This window comes from Desmodus rotundus, chromosome 6 (genome assembly GCF_022682495.2).
Source record: "Desmodus rotundus isolate HL8 chromosome 6, HLdesRot8A.1, whole genome shotgun sequence".
Classification (NCBI taxonomy): domain Eukaryota; kingdom Metazoa; phylum Chordata; class Mammalia; order Chiroptera; family Phyllostomidae; genus Desmodus; species Desmodus rotundus.
The window spans coordinates 111,757,788-111,780,840 of record NC_071392.1 but is presented as its reverse complement, the minus strand read 5'-3'; the positions used below and the strand labels follow the sequence as shown (position 1 = coordinate 111,780,840).

The following is a 23,053-nucleotide window of genomic DNA, read 5'->3' as shown; positions in this document are numbered from 1 at the left end:
AATTTCCTATCTTTGTAAGGTTGAATAATATTTCATTGTGTATAATACCACATTTTGTTTATCTATTCACCCTAAACCTTGATTGGTAAACAAAGAAAAATTGAAAGCTGTTGGAAGAGGTATTGTTGGCAAGCCTGCTCTCTAGCATAGGGGTTGCTCAATAAATGTATCCCTTGATGGTTTGTTCATACAGAAAAGTTTTAAGCCTTTTGGAGCTGAACTTCTGGCTTTCAGTTGCCAGAGTTTGTAGTTAAACTGAGTGTGAATTCCCTTCTGTGACTGCATTCTACATGTCAGGTGGCCTGAGTTTATCTAAACTCTGAGAAAGACAAGTGGCTCTTGTTGGGGTCTGTTGGCTTTTATAACCTACCCCTCTTTACCAAATAGGGCAACTGAGCCTTGAGTGGGGCAACTGCCCTCCACGGTTTCCAGGGCCAAGACTAGAACTCACGTCCTGGCTCCTGTCAAGTACTTGTGCTGACCTTTCTAACTGCCTCTCCTCAGCAATTCCATGAATTTTCTTATGGTACTAGCATAATCTGTGGCAGGGACAGCTTCTCTTCTGTAAAAATCTCTCCTTAAGTTCTCCCATAGGGGGTACCATTTTAGTGACATCAGCAACAATGACAAGCTAGCACCACGAGTGAGTCAGACACAACAGGCCACTCTGTGACAAGGTTTCCTTTGTGCTGACTAGTCCTGGAGGCCTCTTGGTGTCAGGCAGGGTAGAGTGTTGGAACCGTGAGATGGCAGAATGCGGGTCTGCTTTCTCTTGTATCCGGCGCACAGAGGCTTGGCTTCAAGTATTGGCATGACAAGGACTGGCTGAGCAGGGCACATTCAGCAAGAGCATATATTGGTTTGGGTGAAAACTAAGCTGCTATAATAGAGACCCCCAAAAGAGACTAAAACAAAATGGAATTTTCTTTCTCACATAATGCATGTATCAGGGGTAGGTAGGAGTCCAGGCCAGGTAGGTGACCTTTCTCAAGGATTCTGTCTGGGGACTTAGGGACTTGGGTTCCTTCTGTCTTATTCCTTTGGCATTCCGTCAGGATTATTCTCATCTGTGTGGTTGAAGCAATCTCATCTGTACCTCAACTCTGCTCCAAGCCCCAGGAGGGGAAAGTAGAAAAAGGAGGAGCAAGCAGTTTCATGGATACACCTCACTGCTGGGGAGGCGAGGCAGGTGGCCATGTGCCCCGCTGAAACTCAGGAGTGAGGCTAAAGTGGATATAAGAGAAGGGGAGGATGGTTGTGAGGTGTATTAGCTATTATTGTGACAGTATCTGTTGAGATGACTGAATCAATTGACAGCCCTGGATGGGAATTCCTTCACACTTTGTAAACTTGGAAAACTTGACTACATTTAAACCAAATGAATTTCTTCTTAATGAGATGCCAGAAATTGACTGAGGTAGGTAGAAAGGTGGTCCATGTGAAGGCCTAAAAAATCCTCGGGTGATGCTCCCGATGGTGACTTTGGCTAGATTTCTTTTCATTTGCAGAATCAGTCAGAGGGCGTTCTCTTTCCTCACTGAAATGCCAGTGCTTCTGGCCCTGTTCCATACTAAGGAACCTTGCTTGGCAAAGGGTGTTTTGTTACCAGACGGCCCAGGTGGGAGCTCTTTATGTTGGGGGTGTTTGGGAACTGAGAAGCCCCGGCCGTGGTTCCACTTACTCCAAAGCCCATTCCGTGTTTGCCTTCCCCACAGAAGCAGGGAGCATCCTGATCTGCAGCTGTGGTGTCAGCCTTGGAAACAGCACTCAGGGGATGGGAGGTCTCATTCCAGACACATCCAAGTTGCTGAAGCCAAGAGCAAGGAGGAAGCCCCAAGCTATAGAACTTTAAACGGGGCTGTGGAGAAACCCCTGCCCCTGCCGCAGTCTGTGGAGGAGTCATATATCACCAGCGAGCACTGCTACCAGAAGCCCCGCGCCTATTACCCTGCTGTGGAGCAGAAGCTGGTGGTGGAGACCCGCGGTTCTGCCCTTGATGACGCAGTCAACCCCCTCCGTGAAAATGGTGACGATTCCCTCTCCCCACGCCTGGGCTGGCCTCTAGACCAAGACAGGCACCGGGGGGACAGTGACCCCAAATCCAGCTCCCCAAAGGTAGGTAGCTTGCTTGTACTTGTTCTTAATTCAGTGTCTGAGTGCTTCTAAGTTCTCCATCTAGAGATAAATGTTTGGTATAAAAAGATGTTTATTATAATATTGTTTGTTGTAAAATTTAAATTCTTACCACAGTTTTTTTTTTCTTTTCCTGTTAAAATGGGTGCAAAGTCAGGAGAGCCCACTTAAACCAAAGATCATTGGTTCTGGGAAATGCCCACAAAATGGTATAGTCAATGAGGTGAGGTGGAGAGGTGGGAAGTAGTGAGAGAAAAGGGTTCATTGGGACTTGATAAATGGAACTAAGGAAAATGAGTTTTTTGTTTGATACAATTTATAATTGCACCTAGGTGCTAAATCTTAGCATGAGTCAAGTGTGGTGTTAGGCATAGTGTTTCAGTACAATTCTATGATAGCTTTAGTTGAACTTTAAACTTTGCAGCCCTGACATAAGAACAGTCTGTTTTGTCAAAATGTTTGCAAGTTGCATCAGTTTTCCCAGGAGCCACTCGTTATTTTTCTGTTTTTCAAGTTATTCTCTTCTGGAACTCCCGTGTCATCCTCTTGCTAGAGTTGTCTTCAACTGTTCATGGTCTCATTCTACCCTGTTTTCAGTGTGATTTGAGAGCTTCTCTACCCTTGTCATACTTATTTTCCAAGAATCGTGGGTCAGTGTCACTAGCATTAAATACATTGCTGCTTATTGCAGAGAGGGAACATCCTAAATTATAAGCCCCTCGGGGTGGGCATCGTATCTCATTCAGCCTGTGCCCTTGCTAGTGTCAAAACAGTGCTGGGCAAGGCTGGTCTTGGAGACACAGGATACGTGGAGCCAAAGGACACAGTCTTTGGAGACCCAGTTCCTAGTCTGAACGAGGCCCCAATTCCGGTGTGGTTATGACAGTTCACTTTACTCCTTTTGGCATCCTGGCTTTGCACATAGTAAGCTCTAAATAAATATTAGCTAGAATCTATTTTATTTCAAATGAACGAATGAAAGGTTGAGCTCACAAGCCCCCAAAAAAGTCTCTGCTTTTGCAGACTAGGTGGATTTCCTAGAGGCATCTGGCACACAATAACAGATCAGAAAATATTGGGTCTAAACAAGACAGGCAGGGTTAAAAAATCTCTTTCATTGATGGTAGGCTGACTTTAGGCCAGCCCTGTGTCTTATAAATCTGATCCTATTTCATCTGCATGAACATTTAAGTTTATTTTACTACTTTCATAAGGGAACAGAGGCTCAGAGAGGTGAAATAACTTACCTGGGTTCACCTGTTCAGAAAGACATGGAGCTAGGACTTAAAACCTCATTAGTCTGATTCCCACAGACTAATTCTTGTCTGTACTTGCCCTGCTATACTCTGATCTCAGGGCTCTGGAAGCCATTCTCTGAGGCTCATGTCAGGCCTAGGGCATTGGGCCAGCAACTGAGAAGCAGCTGCAGGGCCCTCTGATCCAAAGGTCTGTGCTGCCCTGGGGCGGTTGCAGTTGGTACAGTAGCCCCCAAGAGAGAGGGAGGAAAGGGAGATAGAGATTTGGAATATTCAAACTGCAACTGGTTTTTCAGATGGTTTCAAACACTGCATGGTTGGAGAAGGGGTTGAGAGCTGTCTCAACTTAGTGATTTAAATGTCTGTCATTGCATTCCCAGGTGAGGGAATATGTCTCCAAAAAGGTCCTATCAGAGGAAGCCCCTGCACGGAAGCTGCTGGACAGAGGCGGAGAGGGGCTGCTGAGCTCCCAGCACCAGTGGCAGTTTAACCTGCTGACCCACGTGGAATCCCTTCAGGACGAAGTCACGCATAGGATGGACTCCATTGAGAAGGAGCTGGATGGTAGGGCTCCTCCCTGGTTCTCTGCCAGTTGGCAGGCACTGTGAGCTTATCAGGATGAGCTGCGATCTGGCTTTCCAGGGACAACTCTGTTCTTGCCTCCTCTTCTTTTCAGTCTCACTCACCTTCATTCCTCAAGATGGACCAGCCTTACTTTAAGTACTTAACGGGCATTTCTAACGACTGCGTGATGTCAGGAGTCCTGCCTCACTTGCCCAGTCCCTTCTGCAGAGGAGCAGCTGAGCTCTACTGCAGGCATTGTGCGACTTGAGCAAATATTTACTAACCAAGTTCGTTCTTTCTTTTTTGATTGATTGATATTTTTAGAAAAAGAGACATCAGCCCAGGCTGGTGTGACTGAGTGGATTGAGTGTCGACCTGCAAACCAAAGGGTCGCTGGTTCTATTCCCAGTCATGGCACATGCCTGGGTTGCAGGCCAGGTCCCCAGTGGGGGATGCGTGGGAGGCAACCACACATTGATGTTTCTCTCCCTCTTTCTCCCTCCCTTCCCCTCTTTAAAAAATAAATAAAATCTTTTAAAAAAAAAAAAAAGAAAAAAAAAAGAAAAAGAGACATCAATTTGCTGTTTTACTTATTTATGCATTCATTCGATGATTTTTGTATGTGCCCTGACCTGGGATCAAACCCGCAACTTTGGCATATTGGGATGATGCTCTAACCAACTGAGCTACCTGGCCAGGACTAACCAAGTTTTTAAATGAGTTTTTAAGGTATCTGAGGATTAATCTGGGGGGAAAAAAACCATTTATTTCACCCCTTGATGAAATCTAAAATGAAGCCTTTTCCTCTTTATCATTAGAAATTTAAGAACTTGACTGAGTTGTTTCTGTAGTCCTTGGGGTTTCTCCCAGATGTTTTGGTAACAGGTGGGCTTAGAGGACAGAACTTGTGGTGATGAACATGATCAAATTCAGTCTCTTTTGATCCCCAGGAAGTTACTTGTTTGATTTTTGAAGGCAAAATTCCTTCTCGATTGTTCATTTATTTCCCAATTATTTATTTGCATCCTTAAAATGGAGCCCAGTTAAGAAATAAATGTTCTGTTTGAGGATTCTGGGTATAGTCAAGCTATTACTACTTTAACTGGGGATATAAAACATACTTAAATAACCCAGAAAAATACTGTATGTTATACAAGCTAGGGTCATGAGGTGTGACCAGAACATGTGTACAGCTGAGGCCATGCCAGGGGAGAACCGTTGTGAGGGGAAGCAATAACATGAAGGCTTCCTGCAACTCCTGGTATGGAAGCGGAGCCTTGAAGAGCGTGATGTCTTCTGCTGGAGAGAAGGTGGCTCAGAGTGGATGACAAGAGGACTGGCTCTACTGGAAAATAGATTGCCGCATTGGAGGGTAGTGAGACAGACAGACAGAGAGAGACCTACGTGCCCTCATGCTTATGTCTTGCCCCTGAGGCAAACCTGAGGAACTGGGAATAGGAGGCTAACCCGGGGTCCAATTGTGAGGGCATTTTTGGAAGGGGGAGTATTTTTGTCTCTTTTACTCCTAGAAGGTTTGCTTGGACTCCTTAGAATTGTAATTGATGCCACTGTCTGTGAAAACCCTATTAGGTTGCTGAAATAGTATTGAATATCAGACTGAAAATTATAGATTTTGAAAGTAGGAGTGGCTCTGAGTCCCTGAAAGGGGGAGGCTTAGCCTCATGGAAACAGGGTGAACAACATTCTGTTCTTGACAGAGGAACCTGCCATTAGGGGAGAAGTCTGAGCCTACCTACTTCTTACTCACTGACTGATACCCCTGCCCCCTCCCACCCGCTCCCATGCAGCTTGGGCAGTATAGTAAGGATGATAAGCCTGAGCTCCCTTCTCTGGCTTTCGAGAGAACTTTTTATGTTGTGTCCTCCTGATTTGAGGCCACATACTCTGTTCGTGTGCTAATACTCCAAGCCCTGAGAGGTACCGGAGAAAGCATGAAAATCACTTACAAAATTTAAAGATTTTATTCAGATAAACAGACTTTTACATTGTATTTAATTGATTCATCAGAATCCTGTTTCATTTCTACTATAGTAGGGAGTAAACTCTTCAGTTCATTTAAATACTGTCAAGATAAGCTAAGCTCTCATAGGAATTTGGATACAATACTGTTCTTAAAACTGCCTAGTAAGCTGTTATATGGACTGATACATGTTTTTAAATGTCATTGTTTTGATATTAATCATTATTTCATTATGTAGTTGTGAGAATAGTATTATAAAACTAAAAGACAAAAGATGTTTAATAACCATGAAAATTTTGAATCATTTAGCATTTGAAATATTATTTTAAGAAAAATGTTACTTTAGAGAGCATTGCCTTGACTGAGAGCAATACACTCGGTCTGAGTGTATTTGAAATGAAACCTTCTGCCTTGTTTATAGTCACTATACTGCTGAGAAGCTTTTGAGCTTTTTAAAGGAAAAACTTAGGGTGACGGTCTAGCACATGGTGTGGAGAAAAGGCAGGCTTGCTGGCTGCTGGAGTTCAGAGGAGATGCTGTTGGCTGTACAGATCTAGAGAGGGTTTCCAACTTAGGGGCCCTAAACAGATACGTCTGGATTCTCAGATTCTTCTAGTCTGTGCACTGGTACTTTCTGCCTATGTATGCTTCCTGGGTCACTACAGTGTTGGGAGATATCTTTGGTGAACCTGGAATTATATCTGAGGTAGTTACAGTGACCATAACAGAGGGGCCTCTTAGCAATTGTAGGATCATTTTTTTTTTTTTTTTTAAGATTTTATTTACTTAATTTTAGAGAGAAGGGAAGGGAGGTAGTATGAGGGAAACATCAGTGTGTGGTTGCCTCCCGCACGCCCCCTACTGGGGACCTGGCCCGGTTCGCAGGCTGGTGCTCAGTCCACTGAGCCACACCAGCCGGGGCTGTAGGATCATCTTGCCAGGGACCATTTGTCTGTCTGTCTGTCTTTGTCTTTCTGTCTCTCGGAATCAATCTAGCCAGCCCTGACTCCCTCTTCTTTAGACTCACCCAGATGGCCTCTTCCAGCATTGATTTGGGGTCTTTTTTTCCTTTTTGCTGAGTAGTGCTCTGTCTCCTAGGTTTTGTTTTTTTTCTTTTTTAAAGACTTACCGATGTATTGAAGGTGGTCACTATGAGGTTTTTCTTGCTCAGGAAGTCGGTAGTCACTCTCACGTGACTTTGATCCTTTACTCTTGGTTTTCAAGTTCAGGTCTGAGAAGGCAGTCTTATTTTTGTTACTTTCATGTCCTTGTACTTGTTGGGATCAGGAGGAGGGAAGCTTCCTCCTTGGAACGCGTAAGTACCAACACGAAATCTGATAGAGGGAGGAAGGTGAGCAGTCAGTGGGACATTTCGCCAGGCCATTCCCACATTTTTTCACTGCCTTTGTTGAGTTCCACACACAATTGAATGTTAGGGGTATAATGGTGAACAAGGCAGATTGGCCTCTACTTTCTTAGAGAAAGATTAATTAAGTCATCCCATTACATATGATTACAAACTATGATAGGTGCTCCAAAGGAGGAGAACATGAGAGAGCATAGCACAGGGACCAGACTCAGGGTGTAGAGTTGGGAAAATTTTCCCTGAGAAGTAACTTGCAGGAAACAAAGCATTTAGAAAGGTGGGAAGGAAGGTGGAGGGCTGGGTTCGAGGAGGGGAAAGGATTGTGTGTGAGGCTGTACGTTGCCTGAGAAAGCTTTCTAGACTCTAGAGCTGCACTGCTACAGTAATAGACCTGCTATATGTGGCTGTTTAATTAAAATTGAATAAAACTTAAATTAGTTCCTCATTTGTAGTAGCCACATTTTTAAGTGCTCAGTAGCTATATGTGGCTGGTGGCTACTCTGTGAGACAACACAGACATAGAGCATTTCTATCATCATAGAAAGTTCGGTTGTACTCTACTACTCTAAAGCATTTGAGCTTTGTCCCAGGAGTAATATGAGTACTTTGTAGAGAGGGTGATAAACTGGCCTTGTTTCCTGAACTGGCCTTCCCTTCCCAGTCCCCCATGAGCAGTCAAATGGGATATGGTGCTGAAATTTTTGTTGAAGAGTCTTGCACATCAAATGTTGGGAACTCACTGGGTCTTCTCTCTCTCTTCTGCTTACAGTGTTGGAGAGCTGGCTGGACTACACTGGGGAACTGGAGCCCCCGCAGCCACTGGCCAGGCTTCCTCAGCTCAAGCATTGCATTAAGCAGCTGCTGACGGACCTGGGCAAGGTACAGCAGATCACACTCTGTTGCTCAACATGAACCTGGGCACCCAGAACTAATGCGGGCACAATCCTGGGGTGCCTGCAGGAAGAACTTTGCGTTTTTTAATAAATAAACCTAGCATGCCGAATGCACGTGATACCAACGGACTTCAGGGATCTGGGCAGAGGGGGTGTGATGGACATTGGACAAAGAGGCCATTTTGGCTGCCGGAGGGCCGGGCACTCTGATCTCAGAGCCTACCAAGAAGGTAGCAAATAAGACTCTTGGGATTCCCTTCTTCTGTGCACATTGTTGGATGGAGAGTGAGTCTTTTTGCACAAACTTCACTTGAAATCGTGCCACTGATGATAAATGGAATGAGAGCCAAAAAAGTTTCGTCGGAAACAGTTGTAAATTCAACTTGCAGCTTATTTAATTGACTTTTCTGTCAGGTTGGGGTACATGCCAAGCCTTCTGGTTTCTGCCTGGCATGGATTTAGGCAGCAGACATCATTTTCATTTTTCCGGCTTCATGGGAATGTTGTGACTTCATCCTTCTGTGGAGATTGGGAAGGAGCAGAGGCCTTGGCTGCCCTACCTTCTCTGTAGGACTCTTCACTTTCCTCACCACATCTCTTGCATGACTTCATGGTACCGGGGACAAGTTTCGTATGCTTTCACCCCAGAGTTGGCTGGGTAGTGTCTTTTATAGCAGAGCCCATCAGCCTGTGGAGGAACTAGAATCTCACTGTACTGTGAATCTAGGAGGAATTCCAAACTGAAGCAGGCAGGGTCTGGAACCCAAAGGACAGCATTTTCTACCCACTTCTTAATATTGACAGCTTCCCAGTTTACTCAATGTCCAAAAAATGTTTCCCAAAATTTTGAATTTTTTCACTGTAAAGATTTGTTACAAAGAATGTGATTTGGGGAATTACCTTATTTTATATTGTTATAAAGAAACTTCAGATTCTAAGTGTTGCTTTCCTCCTTCCCTGAAGGGTGTATATTCAGTAGACATTTTCAGGTTTGTTTTAATATACTTTAACACTTTAAATTTCCTGTTTGTATTATTTTGTGAGATCAAGGTGATGCTGCTGCTTAAGGTCTGGGTACAATCTGTACCTTTTGAGACAATATCTGTTACTCTCGCAGGTTACGGTTCCACGTGTAATTGCTATATTGTTTTTCCTTATTAGGCAAAGTTAAGAGAAAATGTTTCATGTTTTGAGAAGTGACTCATTTCACAGTTTAGTTTTATCACTAAAGGCGAAAAGCAAAGCACAGTTGTCCATTAACACTCACAAGTTAATTATGGGTTTATGAATCTGTAATGTTATATGCTGCAAATATTTACTATGTAAACGTGAAGTAGCCAATATCTCAGTAGCAACCACAGTTATCTCCTGTGATCTGTGGAATGGTTAGGCTTTAAGGCACAGGTCATTGTGGTCATGAAGGCCTCGTACCAAGATCCGTTTCAGGGCGTGCTGTCCAGTGATTTGTTCACCATGTGATATAAAGCGAACTTAGGACAAGTTGACCTGCTGTAGCTTATCCATCAGAAGGAGTACATGTAGTAGCTATGACATTTGTAATAAAAGCTGACACAATTCCTCTCTACAAGAGGCTGTTTCCCATTGCTAAAGTTGGCGTTTCTGGTATGGGGAGAAACGCTCAAGGAGTGTGCATGGCATCTGTTTTGCATAACTTACAGACAGCCACATTATGAGAACTGTGTTGCTTGTCTGAAAAGGAAAGAAACAGGATGGTTTTCTGTAGACACAACTGTGAGGTATGACAACTTGTATTATGACTGATTTTTTTTTTTTCCTGAAAATAAGTTTGAGTGTCACGCCCTGGGAAGCTGTAGTTTAAAGTAGTCAATCTCTTGTCTTTTTCAAAGATGGAATCAGAAACTGAACTACCCTAGTTTTGTCTGTTAATTGAAGAAATAATTCCATTTCACTCATTGTGACTTTTGTCCTTAGGGAAGCAGGGATGACTCCAAGTTCTGATAACCTCAGTGTACTTCCCTAATTTAAAGCCATGTTGAGGGGCTCCATCCTCATTCCTGGGTCAATTGAATAAACCCCAATTTGGAGCACTGGAAACTGTTATTTGCAAATATTACTGTTACCATTTAGAAATATGTACACTACCTAAGTTTTGAGTAAAATATCCACCTTTAAAAAATTGCCTTGACAAAAACAGTTCTGGTTTGACTAGTCATTTTGTTTCTTTAAGTGATAGAGTATATGTAAGGTGGACCCTTGATGAGCCAACATTGCACTGTGGATACATATCTATGTTTACGCGCTATTAGAACAGAAGGCGCTGTATATAGAAATGTTGCTTTGAAGCAATATTTGCAAAACATGCAAACTTCTGTATCTGTATTTGGAAAAAATAAAACAGGTTTTTGTTGCTATATTTTGTCACGTTATTGAATTACGAAATTCTCCATTAATATACATTATTTAACTTTCTGTAAACATTGTCTTTTAAAGCAGCAGTCCCCAACCTTTTTGGCACCAGGACTGGTTTGATGGAAAACTGGGGGGGCAGGAGCAGGGTGCGGACAGGATGGGGAGCTCAGGTGAGCTTCCCTAAGGGCCCGGGGACCCCTTTTAAAGGACATCTACTTTTTACATTCTAAACAGGTTTATCTTGTGCAGGGAGGCAGACAGGATGCAAGCTCAAGATCCTAAGTCCCAAGAAAGTATGCAAAACACTTTGGAATTCATTTAAGTCTAATGTTCCAAAGTAAAATGCCCCACACCAGCCTCTAGCCCAGTCTGGCTCATATTTTGTGGTGTAAAGAAACTGCAGGCTTATTAGATTTTGATTATTGAAAGCAGTGCAGGGAAAACAGGTTTGGACTTCCTGGTAAGAGATGGCACCCACTGTTTAGGACCCTTCTCAGACCAATCCAATCTGCCAGTGGATTCCAATTAGCTCCTTCTTGGTTGGGCTGAAAATTCAAGGAACAGAGTGAGCTTTATTTATATTATTAATTTGAGAAGGGAACACTGATTTGTTGCTCCACTTATTTATGCATTCATTGGTTGATTTTTTAAAATAAAAATGTTTATTGGCCCTGGCTGGTATGGCTCAGTGTATTGAGCACCGGCCTGCAAGCTAAAAGGTCTCTGGTTCAGTTCCCTGTTGGGGCACATGTCTGGGTTGCAGGCTGGGTCCCCATTTATGGGCAAACAAGAGGGAATCAGTCGATGTTTCTCTCCCTCCCTTCTACTCTCTCTGAAAATGAATAAAATCTTAAAAAAAAAAAGTTTATTGATTTTAGAGAGGGAGAGAGAATCATCTATCAGTTGCCTCCCATACTTGTCTAGACCAGGGATCAAACCAGCAACCTATGTGTATGCCTTGACTGGGGGTTGAATCCCCAACCTTTTGGTGTAGGGGACATTTTCCAACCGATTGGTTGATTCTTGTAGGTGCCCTGAGGGATGGAACCCACAACCTTGGCTATCAGGGAGACACTGTAACTTCCCTACCTGGCCATGGCAAGGCTTTATATACTTCATAGCAGAGCTTCCCTGTTCCCAAAGTCCCTCTTCCCTTTATAAACAATTATGCTTATTTAAAAAAAAAAATGGAGGCAGTTGGAGATAAAAAATCCATAGGTCAAAACAAACCCTGCATAGCTCCTGCAATATAAATAACCCATTAGTTATTTGACGGGTGTAGGGTGGTGCAGCACCGTGGGTTGGGGATCATCCTGCAAAAGGCCGAAGGTTCCATTTCCAGCAGGGCACAGGCGTGGGTTGCAGGCCATCCCAAGTTGGGGGTGTGCAAGAGGCGACCAGCGATTACTCTCACATTGGTGTTTCCCTCTTCCTCCTTTGCCCTCTCTCAAAAACAAATTCCATCAATTCACACCAGTTCTGCTTAAATCCCTCTAGAGACCTACAATTTGGCAAGGAAGGTGAGCCTGGAGGCTTAAACCAGAGCTAGAAAATGACTAGCCTGTATAAATAACTGCACTGAAACTTGCTAAAACAGCCCTATGGTTTGGGCCTTTTGGGTCCCAGCCCAAAAGGCAGGCTAGTGGGGCAAGCTGGTAGCAGTGATAGTATAAAGGTAGCCAGTTAAACGATCATTTAACAGAGCCAGCTATTTGCCTGCAAGAGGCCACAACCACCTATCTATAACCCAAGACGCCACTATCTTTTTTCAGGTAGGGAAACAAGCTGATTCTAGCTAGTGAGAGGTAGGGGTGAATATGGAATCCTCATTAAAGCCTCCAACTAAACAAAGGACACCTAAGTGGGGTCCTAGAAAGCGTGCAGGAGAAAAACTTCCCAGATGTGGCGAATACCGAGGCCGAGCCAACAGGTAATAATCCCACAAAAGCCAACGAAGGCCAAGTGAACAGGTAACAAAGGCTTTATTCTCGTGGGCTCCCAACTTGGGTTAGCCACAAGCCAGAAAGATTGGAAATACGCTCGGGAAAATAAAACCAGTGAAGAACGAACAAAAGGGCCACAAGAGACTACACAAGCTGCCAAAAAGCTCGTTTTTCAGTGACGCGGAGTGAGGAGCCAGGCCCAGGCCCCCGGGCCCCGGGCCCGATCATGGCTCCCTCCAGTCCAGAGAGCGCCCGGCCCGGGCCTCCCACAACTCAGCCGGTGATGCGAACGTCGGTGCGGCGGCGCAGACGGCGGACCCGCAACGCCTCGGGCATGATGGCGAGCAGCTGCTCTTGCACCAGCATCTCCACGATCTGCTCCTTCGTGCGGATGTCGGGCCGCAGCCACTGGCGAGAGAGCTCCCGCAGCTGCCGGAACGCCTCTCGCGGGCCCGCCGCATCCTGGTAGCGGAACTGTCGGAAACGCTGGCGGAACGTCTCCGGGCCAGGCCGGGAGCAGCCAGGGCCTGGAGGGGGGCGCGGAGCGGCTTCAGCAAGCAGCGCGGACCTCAGGGGTGTAGGCTCGAGGGGCAGCTCCTGGGCCACGGAGGCCGCCGCGGGACCTGGAGGAATGGCTTCGGGGACAGAGGCATGGGGACTGGAGGGTTCCGCGGCAGGCGCTGGCGCCTCAGGACCCGCAGGGTCACGCTGAGGGTCTGAGCTCCCGTCAGGTCCCTCCTCTTTCTCCCGGGGCATCGCAGTACTCCCAAGGGCCGCCAAGCCCGTCTCGGTCGCCGCCATGACTCCGGCTCTGGGTGTCACTCTTTGTTCTGCGGGTGTGGGCTCGGTACTGCGTCTGCGCCTGGGCGGAGTGAGAAAGAAAACGTTTTCCACTAAAGGGGAGCGTCTGCGCAACCAGGAGGGAGGCGGACCGGGGCGGGAGGAGAGCGCACTAAACTCACCGACAGCAGCGAACCCCCGGAGGCTGACGGAGGCAGACGGAGGCCGACGGAAGCGGCAGTCTGAGGCGTCGCCCGGGTGGCTGGGCGCGCATGCGCAGAGAAGACGGTCCCGGCTACAGGAAGGGCACCCCCTGGCGTCCTCGAGTCGCGTCAGGAGGCAAGAGCGACCGCGCAGTCGCGGACCAAGCTAAGCGCGCAATGGCTTCCTTGGGATGGTGGCTCCTCCAAACACGAGTTCCAGTCATTGTATGGTGCTTTTTAAATGTGGCTGCTAGAAAATTTTAAATTACATATATGGCTTACATTATTTTTTAAAAAATTCAATAGCATTGTGCTAGGGTAGGCTGCCTTGGAATGAATCCCTATTGTGGAAAGAAAGGGCTTTTAAAATGTTTGCTGTTGTCTTCTTTAGGTAAGTTGTTTGCTGTCTCTCAGCTAGTTTTCTTATCTGTAAATGTGGATGTAATAGAATTTACCTCATGGAGGTTATGAGAATTCAGTGAGAGGATGCAGGTAAAAGCATGTAGCTCTGAGAGCCTTCAGTAAGCGATGTATTCCGTTTGACAGTTGACTTGAAACTGGAAAAGTCAATGTTCAGTCTGCCTGTCACATCAGCCTATCAAGTAAGGCTAAAATCTTTAACTCCTGAGCTCTCCTATCATTTCCCCCGTTAGTTTTTAATTATCTTATTTCTATAAGATTACTTTACAAACTAAAACAATGTAAAACACCTTAGTTGGGTGTTGCAATTCTTCAAACAGTATTAGTGCAGTTGACAATATTTGCACATTTTCCTGCTAGGACCACATTCCCATATTTAAAGAAAACTTTTCCCTGTCCTTTAGAATTACCACAGGTCCCCAATTCTTTCCAGGGGAGTACAAACACCTATAAGACATAAAATAAAAGTTGGTTCGACATAGGTTCCAGTCCACTTTTCTTCTAGTTAGCTTCTGGGGACCCTGTCTCCCAAGTCTTGAGTAGCATCTTATATCTAGGCTCAAAGAAGTGTGAGGGAGAGGTCTCTAATACAGCTCAGGTCATTAATCACAGCTAAGGTCTGACTTAAATGTTGTACATAGTTATTTACCTTCACTTTTTGATCTACATACATATCTCCCATCCCAATCATAACCTGAAATGGTCACCTGTACACAATTTCATAAGGACTCACTTGCATCCCATTTCGAGGAGCCACCCTTATCCTGAGCAGGACAATGGGTAATACTTGCTCCCAATGGAGACTGAGTTTCTTGACGTAATATGACTACATTTTTCTTCCAGGTTCATCTCCTGGAAGAAAAGGAGATTCTTCCTCTACCTTCATCTGAAGTCTGAGGTCTCCAAGCCATGTGGAGTCTCCACTTGATTCCTAAAAATGTACTAATCATCCATGTAACTTCTGAAACAAAAGCATGTCCATTACCACTCTGGATGCTGCTGGGTAGGCCAAATCGAGGAATTATTTCCTTCAGTAGCACTTCCATTACCTCCAAGGATATCTCAGTTCTAGTAGGCTAGGCCTCTACCCATCCTGAAAAGGTATCAACAGAGACTAACAAATATTTTCATCCTTGGACACTTGGCGTCTGGGTGGAATCTATTTGCCAGTTCTCAAACAGGCACTGCCCTTGGTATTGTTTCCCTTTTTTCTGATGGGGATCTGTCTTAGCATTGTTCTTCTGACACACTTGGCTTTAGAAATTCTAGGACCTGTGTGCCATGGTTTAATATAAGTTATTCAAAACCCCAGCTCTTAGTTTTCTCCAAGTCTGCAGTCAAATATTCAGGGTCGAATTGTGACAAGTTGAGACCAGGTATCAAAGGCATTATAAATGTTCCTTTACCAGACTCTTCTGTTGCTTGATCAGCCAGATGGTTTCCTGTAGCCACTTCAGTGTCTTCTTTCTGATGCCTGAGGCCATGCAAAACTGCTGCCAGTAAAGGTACTGGGCAACTTCTAATAATTATAAAATTTCTAGTACATGCTTAATTTCCTTTTTATTGGAAGTTAATAGTCCTCTTTCCTTCCAGAGAGAACCATGTGCATACAAAATGAGGAAAGTGTAACTTGAGTTGGTATACACACTCACTCTCATTTTGTGTGACAATTCCAGTGCCTTTGTCAATGCGGTCAACTCAGCTTTTTGAGCAGAGGTTCCTAGAAGTAAGGACTTGGTCTCTACTATTCCTTCAGAAGTCACAGCTGCATATCCAGCCTTTCTGTTTCCTTTGTCCATGTAACTGCTTCCATCTGCATATAGAGTCCAGTCTGCCTCTTCTAGAAGACGGTCCTGTAAATCAATTCTGCTAGAATAAACTTCATTTAATTATTTCAGCACAGTCATGCATTAGCATGGCCGAGTCAGGCTCTGGGAGAAGGGAGGCAAGATTGAATTTACTTAGAGTTTTGAATTGCTTGGTACCTGCCCTATTCTTCCAGCAATGAGCCACAGATTTCCTTTTTGCTCTAGCAGGCTCAACACTTGGTGGGGTGCATAAATGGTGATAGGCTGTCCCAAAGAAAACTTTTTCAGCTTCTTTTAAAAGCTCACAGGTGGCTGCCACAGCTCTGCAGCTCTCAAGCAGGCTGGCCACTCCTGGACAGTGTGATCTAGTTTCTTTGACAAACCTAGTAAGACTCCTTCCACCAGGTTCAACAGGAACCCAAGAAACCTTACTGCTTTTTGGCAAATCTGGGCCTTCTGTGCTGATACTTTATAGCCACAAGATGCCAAATGGTTCAAGGTAGCCATAGTATTAGCTAAATGATGCATCTACCTATTGTAGCAGAATTCTTCCTTGTATTTTTAGAAGCTTTTTAAAGTCCTGGCTCAGGGTCTCCCCAAAAATCATGGGGGAATTCTTGAACCCTTGTGGTAAGACTGTCCACCAGTACTGATTCTTGACCTGAGATTCCAGGTCCTGCCATTCAAAAGCAAACAGTGGTTGAGAGTCTTGGTCAACCAGAATGCAAAAGAAAGCATCTTTTTTTTTTTTTTTAAGATTTTATTTATTTACTTTTAGAGAGAGGAGAGGGAGAAAGAGAGGGAGAGAAACATCAATGTATGATATGAGAGATACATCAATCAGTTGCCTCTTGCACGCCCCCAACTGGGGACTCGGCCAGCAACCCAGACATGTGCCCTGACTGGGAATCAAACCAGCGACCTTTCAGTTTGCAGGCCAGCGCTCAATCCACTGAGCCACACCAGCCAGGGCAAGAAAGCATCTTTTAAGTCCAATACTGAATACCAGAGGCTGTCCCCAGGTATACTGTTGTGTGCAGTATTATTTATGGCCCTTAAATCTTGTGTTGTACAGGGAGTGGCGGGGCTGAAAGAGTCCATATTCCTAAAACTTTAGAATTATTGAGCATATTTCTACGAGGGTCTTCTTTTGCAAGGGATACTGCCTCTTATTGGGAGTACCCCCTTCCCTGGCCTTCCAGCAGCCCACACAATGGGGTTTACATGATTCTCAATTTCCTCTGGCCAGAATTGCTTTCCTCCTTCCCACAGTTTCATGAGAAACTGCTGGGTGTGCTCTAGAGGGACCTGTAGGTGGAGCTGTTGTTCTTGTGGATAGAAAGTGATTGAAACATGGAGTTTTGACAACAAATCCCTTCGCAGAAGAGAAAAAACCCTATTAGGAGAGAAAAATCTCCTACAGCACATTCTAATGGCTTCAAGAAAAATTGGCTTTCTGGGCTTCCAGAAATTCCAGTTACAGTTCAGCTAGAGGTCTATTGACCATGTAATATGTCACCCTGGTATCAAAGAGTATCTGGTATCTGGTATTTGTCTCCCACACTGATATTTTTACCTGAATTCTCAGACTCTGACCTCCTTTTCCCTCACTTGGGGTACTCATTTTTCCAGTGCCCTTTTCCCTTGCAGCATGGTTGCCCTATCCCAGAAGGGGCTTGTCCTCCACCAAATTTGATTTCCTGACAGGTTTGGGGTGGGGAGACCAGTTCAGGTTCACCTCCTTCCACTCCCTCAGCCAAGTAAGGAGGAGGATCCCCCAGGGCAGGAAGGGATATGGGAGCCCTGGCTATGCTTGCAGCAGCCATCCTGATCTTCCTGATCCCTCTCTTCTGAGCCTCTGCTCTCTGCCACAGGCAGATTCTTCTTTTTTTTCCTCTGGACTATTGCCATTTCCCTGGTCTTTGACAAAACAACTCGAATTGCAGTATAGTATAGTAGCTTAAAGACCCATTTAGCGACTGGCATTCTCCTGTGTCCAGATTATACATTAGCCAAGCAGTATTACAATTTAAAAAATCATTTTCTTAGATTATTAAGCATAGGTTGACCAATCAATCAGAATTTGCCCCAAGTGGCTGTTTCCTGGAATGGAGTCTCCCCACCTCCACCATTCTACCAGACAGAGCCCTGTAATATCACACAAATCAGAGGGCACCTTAATTAAACAAGAAGATACCTTTTTATCAGACAGATCTCTATAATATACCAGACAGACTCTGTAAATCAGAGGCACCTTAATTAACCCAGGACTACAATCCTGAACCAGAAAGTGCAGTGATTCAGTTGAAAGTGAAGGCAATGTGGGGTGCCAAGAATAGGAGGAGAGTCCCCAAGTGAAATCACTCGGCATCTGCTAGGGAGTCTCCAAATCTGCACCTGGGGCCCCCTAGTCCAGGCAGCCAACAGGGCTCCCTGCCAAATACCCAAACTTACCAAGAATCCTGAAGTCTGTCCCACCAGTCACCAGAACACTCACAAATATATTTTGCAGGTGCCCCATATGAAAGGTTTGTATGACACCTGCAGTCCCTTTGAGCTCTGTGCAGAATGAGTGGGCCTGTTTAACAACCCTCAACACACCAGTGGCCCTGGTATAGAACTTGCCACCCACATAGGATGTGCTCTCTCTTTTTTTAAATATATTTTATTGATTATGCTATTACAGTTGTCCCATTTCCCCCTGTTCACTCCACTCCATCCTGCACACCCCTTCCCTCCCACATTCCCCCCCTATAGTTCATGTCCATGGGTCATACATATAAGTTCTTTGGCTTCTACATTTCCTATACTATTCTTACCCTTCCCTTGTCTATTTTCTACCTACCATTTATCCTACTTATTCTCTGTACCTTTCCCCCCTCTCTCCCTCTCCCACTCCCCTGTTGATAACCCTCCCTGTGATTTCCATTTCTGTGGTTCTGTTCCTGTTCTAGTTGTTTGCTTAGTTTGGTTTTGTTTTTGTTTTAGGTGTGGTTGTTAATAACTCAGTTTGCTGTCATTTTTATTGTTCATATTTTTGATCTTTTTCTTAGATAAATCCCTTTAACATTTCATATAATAAGGGCTTGGTGATGATGAACTCCTTTAGCTTTACCTTGTCTGGGAAGCACTTTATCTGCCCTTCCATTCTAAATGATAGCTTTGCTGGATAGAGCAATCTTGGATGTAGGTCCTTGCCTTTCATGACTTGGAATACTTTTTTCCAGCCCCTTCTTGCCTGTAAGATCCCTTTTGAGAAATCGGCTGACAGTCTTATGGGCACTCCTTTGTAGGTAACTGTGTCCTTTTCTCTTGCTGATTCTAAGATTCTCTCCTTCTCTTTACTCTTGGCTAATGTAATTATGATGTGCCTTGGTGTGTTCCTCCTTGGGTCCAGCTTCTTTGGGACTCTCTGAGCTTCCTGGACTTCCTGGAAGTCTATTTCCTTTGCCAGATGAGGGAAGGTTCTCCTTCATTATTTGTTCAAATAAGTTTTCAAATTTTTGTTCTTCCTCTTCTCCTTCTGGCACCCCTATAATTCAGATGTTGGAACTTTTAAAGATGTCCTCGAGGTTCCTAAGCTTCTCCTCATTTTTTTGAATTCTTGTTTCTTCATTCTTTTCTGGTTAGATGTTTCTTTCTTCCTTCTGGTCCACACTGTTGATTTGAGTTCCAGTTTCCTTCCCATCACTATTGGTTCCCTGTACATTTTCCTTTGTTTCACTTAGCATAGCTTTCACTTTTTCATCTAATTTGTGAACAAATTCAACCAATTCCGTGAGCTTCCTGATTACCAGTGTTTTGAACTGTTCATCTGATAGGTTGGCTATCTCTTGGTTGCTTAGTTGTCTTTTTTTCTGGAGCTTTGATCTGTTCTTTCATTTGGGCCTTTTTTTTTTTTTTTTTGCCTTGGCTCACCTGTTATGTAAAGGGGAGGAGCCTTAGGTGTTCACTAGGGTGGGATAATGCCGGTTGCTGTGCTGTGATGCTGTATATCAGGGAGGGGTCTGATAGGAAGCAATGGCACCTGCTCCACACTCTGCTGGTTTTCAGTCACTCCCTCTGCTACCCATAATCAAATTGGGCCCTTCTGGTGCTGATTCCTGAGTGGATGGGTTCGTGTATGTTCTGGGACCCTGTGGGTCTCTCCAACAAACTCTCCTGTGAGGCTGGGAGTTTCTCCCACTGCTGCCTCAACCCCCACGGGTGTTTTCAATCAGTGGTTTGAGGCTTTATTTCCCTGGGCTGGAACCCTGGAATGTAGGCTCTGTCACCTGGTCCACCAGCTGCTGCCTTGCTGGCCAGCTGTAGCTTTGCCCACCCAGCTCCACAATCCACCACCTTGCTTGTTGCCGCCTTGCCAAGAGTCCTCTCCACCCCGGCTGCCCATCTCTGCCCCTCCTACCGGTTTGGATGAATGTTTCTTCTTTATTTCCTTGGTGGTCAGACTTCCATACAGTTCAATTTTCTGCCAGTTCTGGTTGTTTTTTGTTTTTAAGTTGTTGTTGTCTTTCTTTTGGTTGTTTGAGGAGGCACAGTGTGTCTACCTACGCCTCCATCTTGGCCAAGGATGTGCTCTCTTAAATGGGTTAGAAGTGGATCTTTACACAGTTTCCAGAGCCTGAAAACCCGAAAGTCATCTCAATGGGTCTTTAATGTTTTTTAGTTACTGCCATGTAAAAATTGGGAGATTTCACATGTAATCTGGATTTCCAGGTTTTTTTAAAAAAGTGAATGAGCTGTACACATTGGACCTACCACATTTCTGCTAGTCAACAGTCAGCTGGAGCTGAGTCCAGTCTTTTTCCTTTAGACAAGATACTCTGTCCTAGTTGGCCTCAATCCCCACCACTTCCTATTATTCTCTGAAATACTGTAGAATGTTGGTTGCATTTACAATACTGTTGCTCTCAGTTTGTTTTCCTCAAAGCTGGTATTTTTCTCTATTTTCTTTTCAGAGGTGGGAAAACAGGGGCCAGGAGTTTGTTATAACTACTAGCTTCAAACCTTTATTTCCTCTCCCTGGCTTCTTGGCAGTTGGGTTTGCTGCCCTGAGTGAACCACAGTCCTGTTCTCTGTGTGGGAACAGGCAGTCTGTGTCCAGGGCTAAGGGAGCACACCAAACCCTGCTGTAAGGGTGAGGGGTCATTTAAGGCCTCATTGGGGAAGGAACCTTAAACTGAGACTCAAGAAGAAAAAGAGTGGAGTTGGGCATTCCAGGTAGAAGGCACTGTCTGTACCAAGGTACAGGGTGAATGGGGGAAAAACTTTGTGGAAACTACAGGCGAGACAGGGGAGTGGTTGAGGTGTGGAGAAAGAATGAGAGCTGAGGGTGAAAGGTCAATTGGAGGTTAAATCATACAGAGCTTTGAATTCCATGTTGAAAAATCGAATCCTTTCCTCTCAGGAAAGGGAATGAATTCTCTGGTATTTGGAATCATGGAATGTTAGATCTCCAGTTCACTTTTTCATCTATATTAGAATCATAGAATATTAGAGATAGAAGGAGAGATCTTAAAGAGCTATTAGAATTGTGGAATGTTAGAATGGGAGGGGCCTTTGGGATTAAATCCAAAAATTGGATTCAGTTATTCTAAACTCTTTATGGGTCAGTAAGCCCCCAGAATCTTAAAAAAATACTTCTTCCTAGAAGAGTGATGAACTTAAATACTTTTGCATACTGTTTTAGGTAATTTCCAGGTATCCTTGAACCCACCCAGAGTGTGACTAATATTTCATTGTATGTAACACCACATTTGGTTTATCCATTCATTTGTTGATGGGCATTGTGCTGTTTGCACCTTTTAGCTATCAAGAATAATGCTGCTGTGAACATTGGTGTGCAGATTTCTGTCAAGTCCCTGCAGTCAGTTCTTATGGATGTACACCCAGAAGTGGAATTGCTGGATCGTGTCCTAATTCTATATTTACATTTTTGAGGAACCACATACTGTTTTCCACAGTAGCCCCACCATTTTAAATTCCCATCGACAACGCACAAGGCTTCCAATTTCTCCACATCCTCTTCAACACTTGTTCTTTTGTATTTTTTAAATGTGAGATATTAAATAGAAAATTTTAAGATGTTACCAGTGGACAAGACATTTAGATTTCCAACAGATTTAGTGATCCTGTAATTTCCTTTACACACACCATACATTATGGATATCAGTCCAGGGGGCCAGGTGTGCTCATGGTAAAGAGGAATCGGGTTCAGCTAATGAGATGCTTGGATAAAAAGCTTCCAGGATGTTCCTTTTTCTGCATTTTTAAATTTAATACAAAGTCTAAGAAGCTTGCTCTGGTCTCTCTACTGACTGTGCTAACTTCTTTTGGGAACCTGTTTTATCAAATGTGTTTGATCTTGGAATGAGGATCTATTTTTTTGATGTTTTGATGAGCTGCAGATAACTGGACTAGTGTGCTCATTGTAGCTGGATTGTGTTGGTAATTAACTCAGTGATTAGTAATTCCCATTCCTGATAAACCAGTGTGCAGTTCAGAAGCCTTGATACTTCGTATCCTTTGGCCTTTCTCTCTTTTCACTGATTTCTATTCAGATGCAATTCTGCTAGTTCCCATTTAATTTTCAATGAACCTGTTTTTATGTAGTGCTCTACGAGTAGCTCTGTGTTCCTTATTGCATTACACTGATTTTATTTTATTACCTAAAAAATTGATTCATTTATTTCCTGAAAAGGTTATATATATATGTTATATATATTCATATATATGAATAGGTTATAATTCAAGAGCCAAAAAAGAGTAATTGTTATACTTTTTCATCCTTTTCTCTCCAGCCTTGATTATTATTATTAGTTCCCTTTCTATCTTTAAGTATGCTAACACATCCATTTCTTTATCAGGTTTAAAAGGTGTCTTAAGATTTATAGTTCTTAAAAGTTCTCATCACAAGAAGAAATTTTTAACTAAGTAAAGGGATGGATATTAACCAAATTTATTGTGGCAGTCACTTCACAGTATATACATATATCAGATCATTATGGTGCACACTTTAAACTAATACAATTATATTGCAATAAAATCAGGAAAAAAAAGATTTATAGCTATAAAAGTCAAAGAAAACCATGTACTTATGTTACCTCACATCCCTGTATTATCCCCATAGTTGTTAGCTATATTATTTTCTGGTTCCTTATAACTACTACTATAAATTGTTCATTTTCAACTCCTTCACTTGCTTTTTTGCAACCCTATCCTCTGTATTCAGCAAGGCTAGCTTCCTTTTTGATGTTTCAGAAATGATCTTCACTTCTGAGATTTTTTTTTTTTAAAACACTTCTTTCCTGAGCTC

The 23,053-nt window shown here is 43.9% G+C and overlaps 3 protein-coding genes across 8 annotated transcripts in view; 2 read left to right on the top strand and 1 right to left on the bottom strand.

The window, feature by feature from the left end:
* Positions 1–10,585, top strand: part of PHF20 (PHD finger protein 20) — a 98,901-nt gene extending 88,316 nt beyond the window's left edge. For all 5 annotated transcript variants that reach the window (XM_053926111.1, XM_045194486.2, XM_024559158.3 and 2 more), the window contains 3 exons: positions 1,716–2,115; positions 3,770–3,953; positions 8,070–10,585. In XM_053926111.1, coding sequence (XP_053782086.1) covers positions 1,716–2,115; positions 3,770–3,953; positions 8,070–8,212 — 727 coding nt within the window. In that variant the 3' untranslated portion in view covers positions 8,213–10,585. The remainder of the gene's footprint in view (positions 1–1,715; positions 2,116–3,769; positions 3,954–8,069) is intronic.
* Positions 10,586–12,547: 1,962 nt separating this feature from the next.
* SCAND1 (SCAN domain containing 1) lies at positions 12,548–13,588 on the bottom strand. Its single transcript, XM_024559524.3, has 2 exons — positions 13,490–13,588; positions 12,548–13,389 (listed from the first exon to the last, which is right to left on the bottom strand). The coding sequence occupies exons 1-2, from the start codon at positions 13,579–13,581 to the stop codon at positions 12,801–12,803; spliced, it is 681 nt and encodes a 226-aa protein (XP_024415292.3). The 5' UTR covers positions 13,582–13,588; the 3' UTR covers positions 12,548–12,800.
* CNBD2 (cyclic nucleotide binding domain containing 2) overlaps positions 13,509–23,053 on the top strand; it is a 74,643-nt gene continuing 65,098 nt past the window's right edge. For both annotated transcript variants that reach the window (XM_053927292.2, XM_053927291.2), the window contains exons 1-2: positions 13,509–13,901; positions 14,774–14,933. The gene's annotated coding sequence lies outside the window, so the exon portion shown is untranslated. The remainder of the gene's footprint in view (positions 13,902–14,773; positions 14,934–23,053) is intronic.

Coding starts and splice junctions, on each gene's coding strand:
- SCAND1 (XM_024559524.3), bottom strand. CDS start 13,581: ATGCGCGCCCAGCCACCCGGGCGACGCCTCAGACTGCCGCTTCCGTCG. Junction 13,390..13,489: donor CCGGGGGTTCGCTGCTGTCG/GTGAGTTTAGTG, acceptor CACTCCGCCCAG/GCGCAGACGCAGTACCGAGC.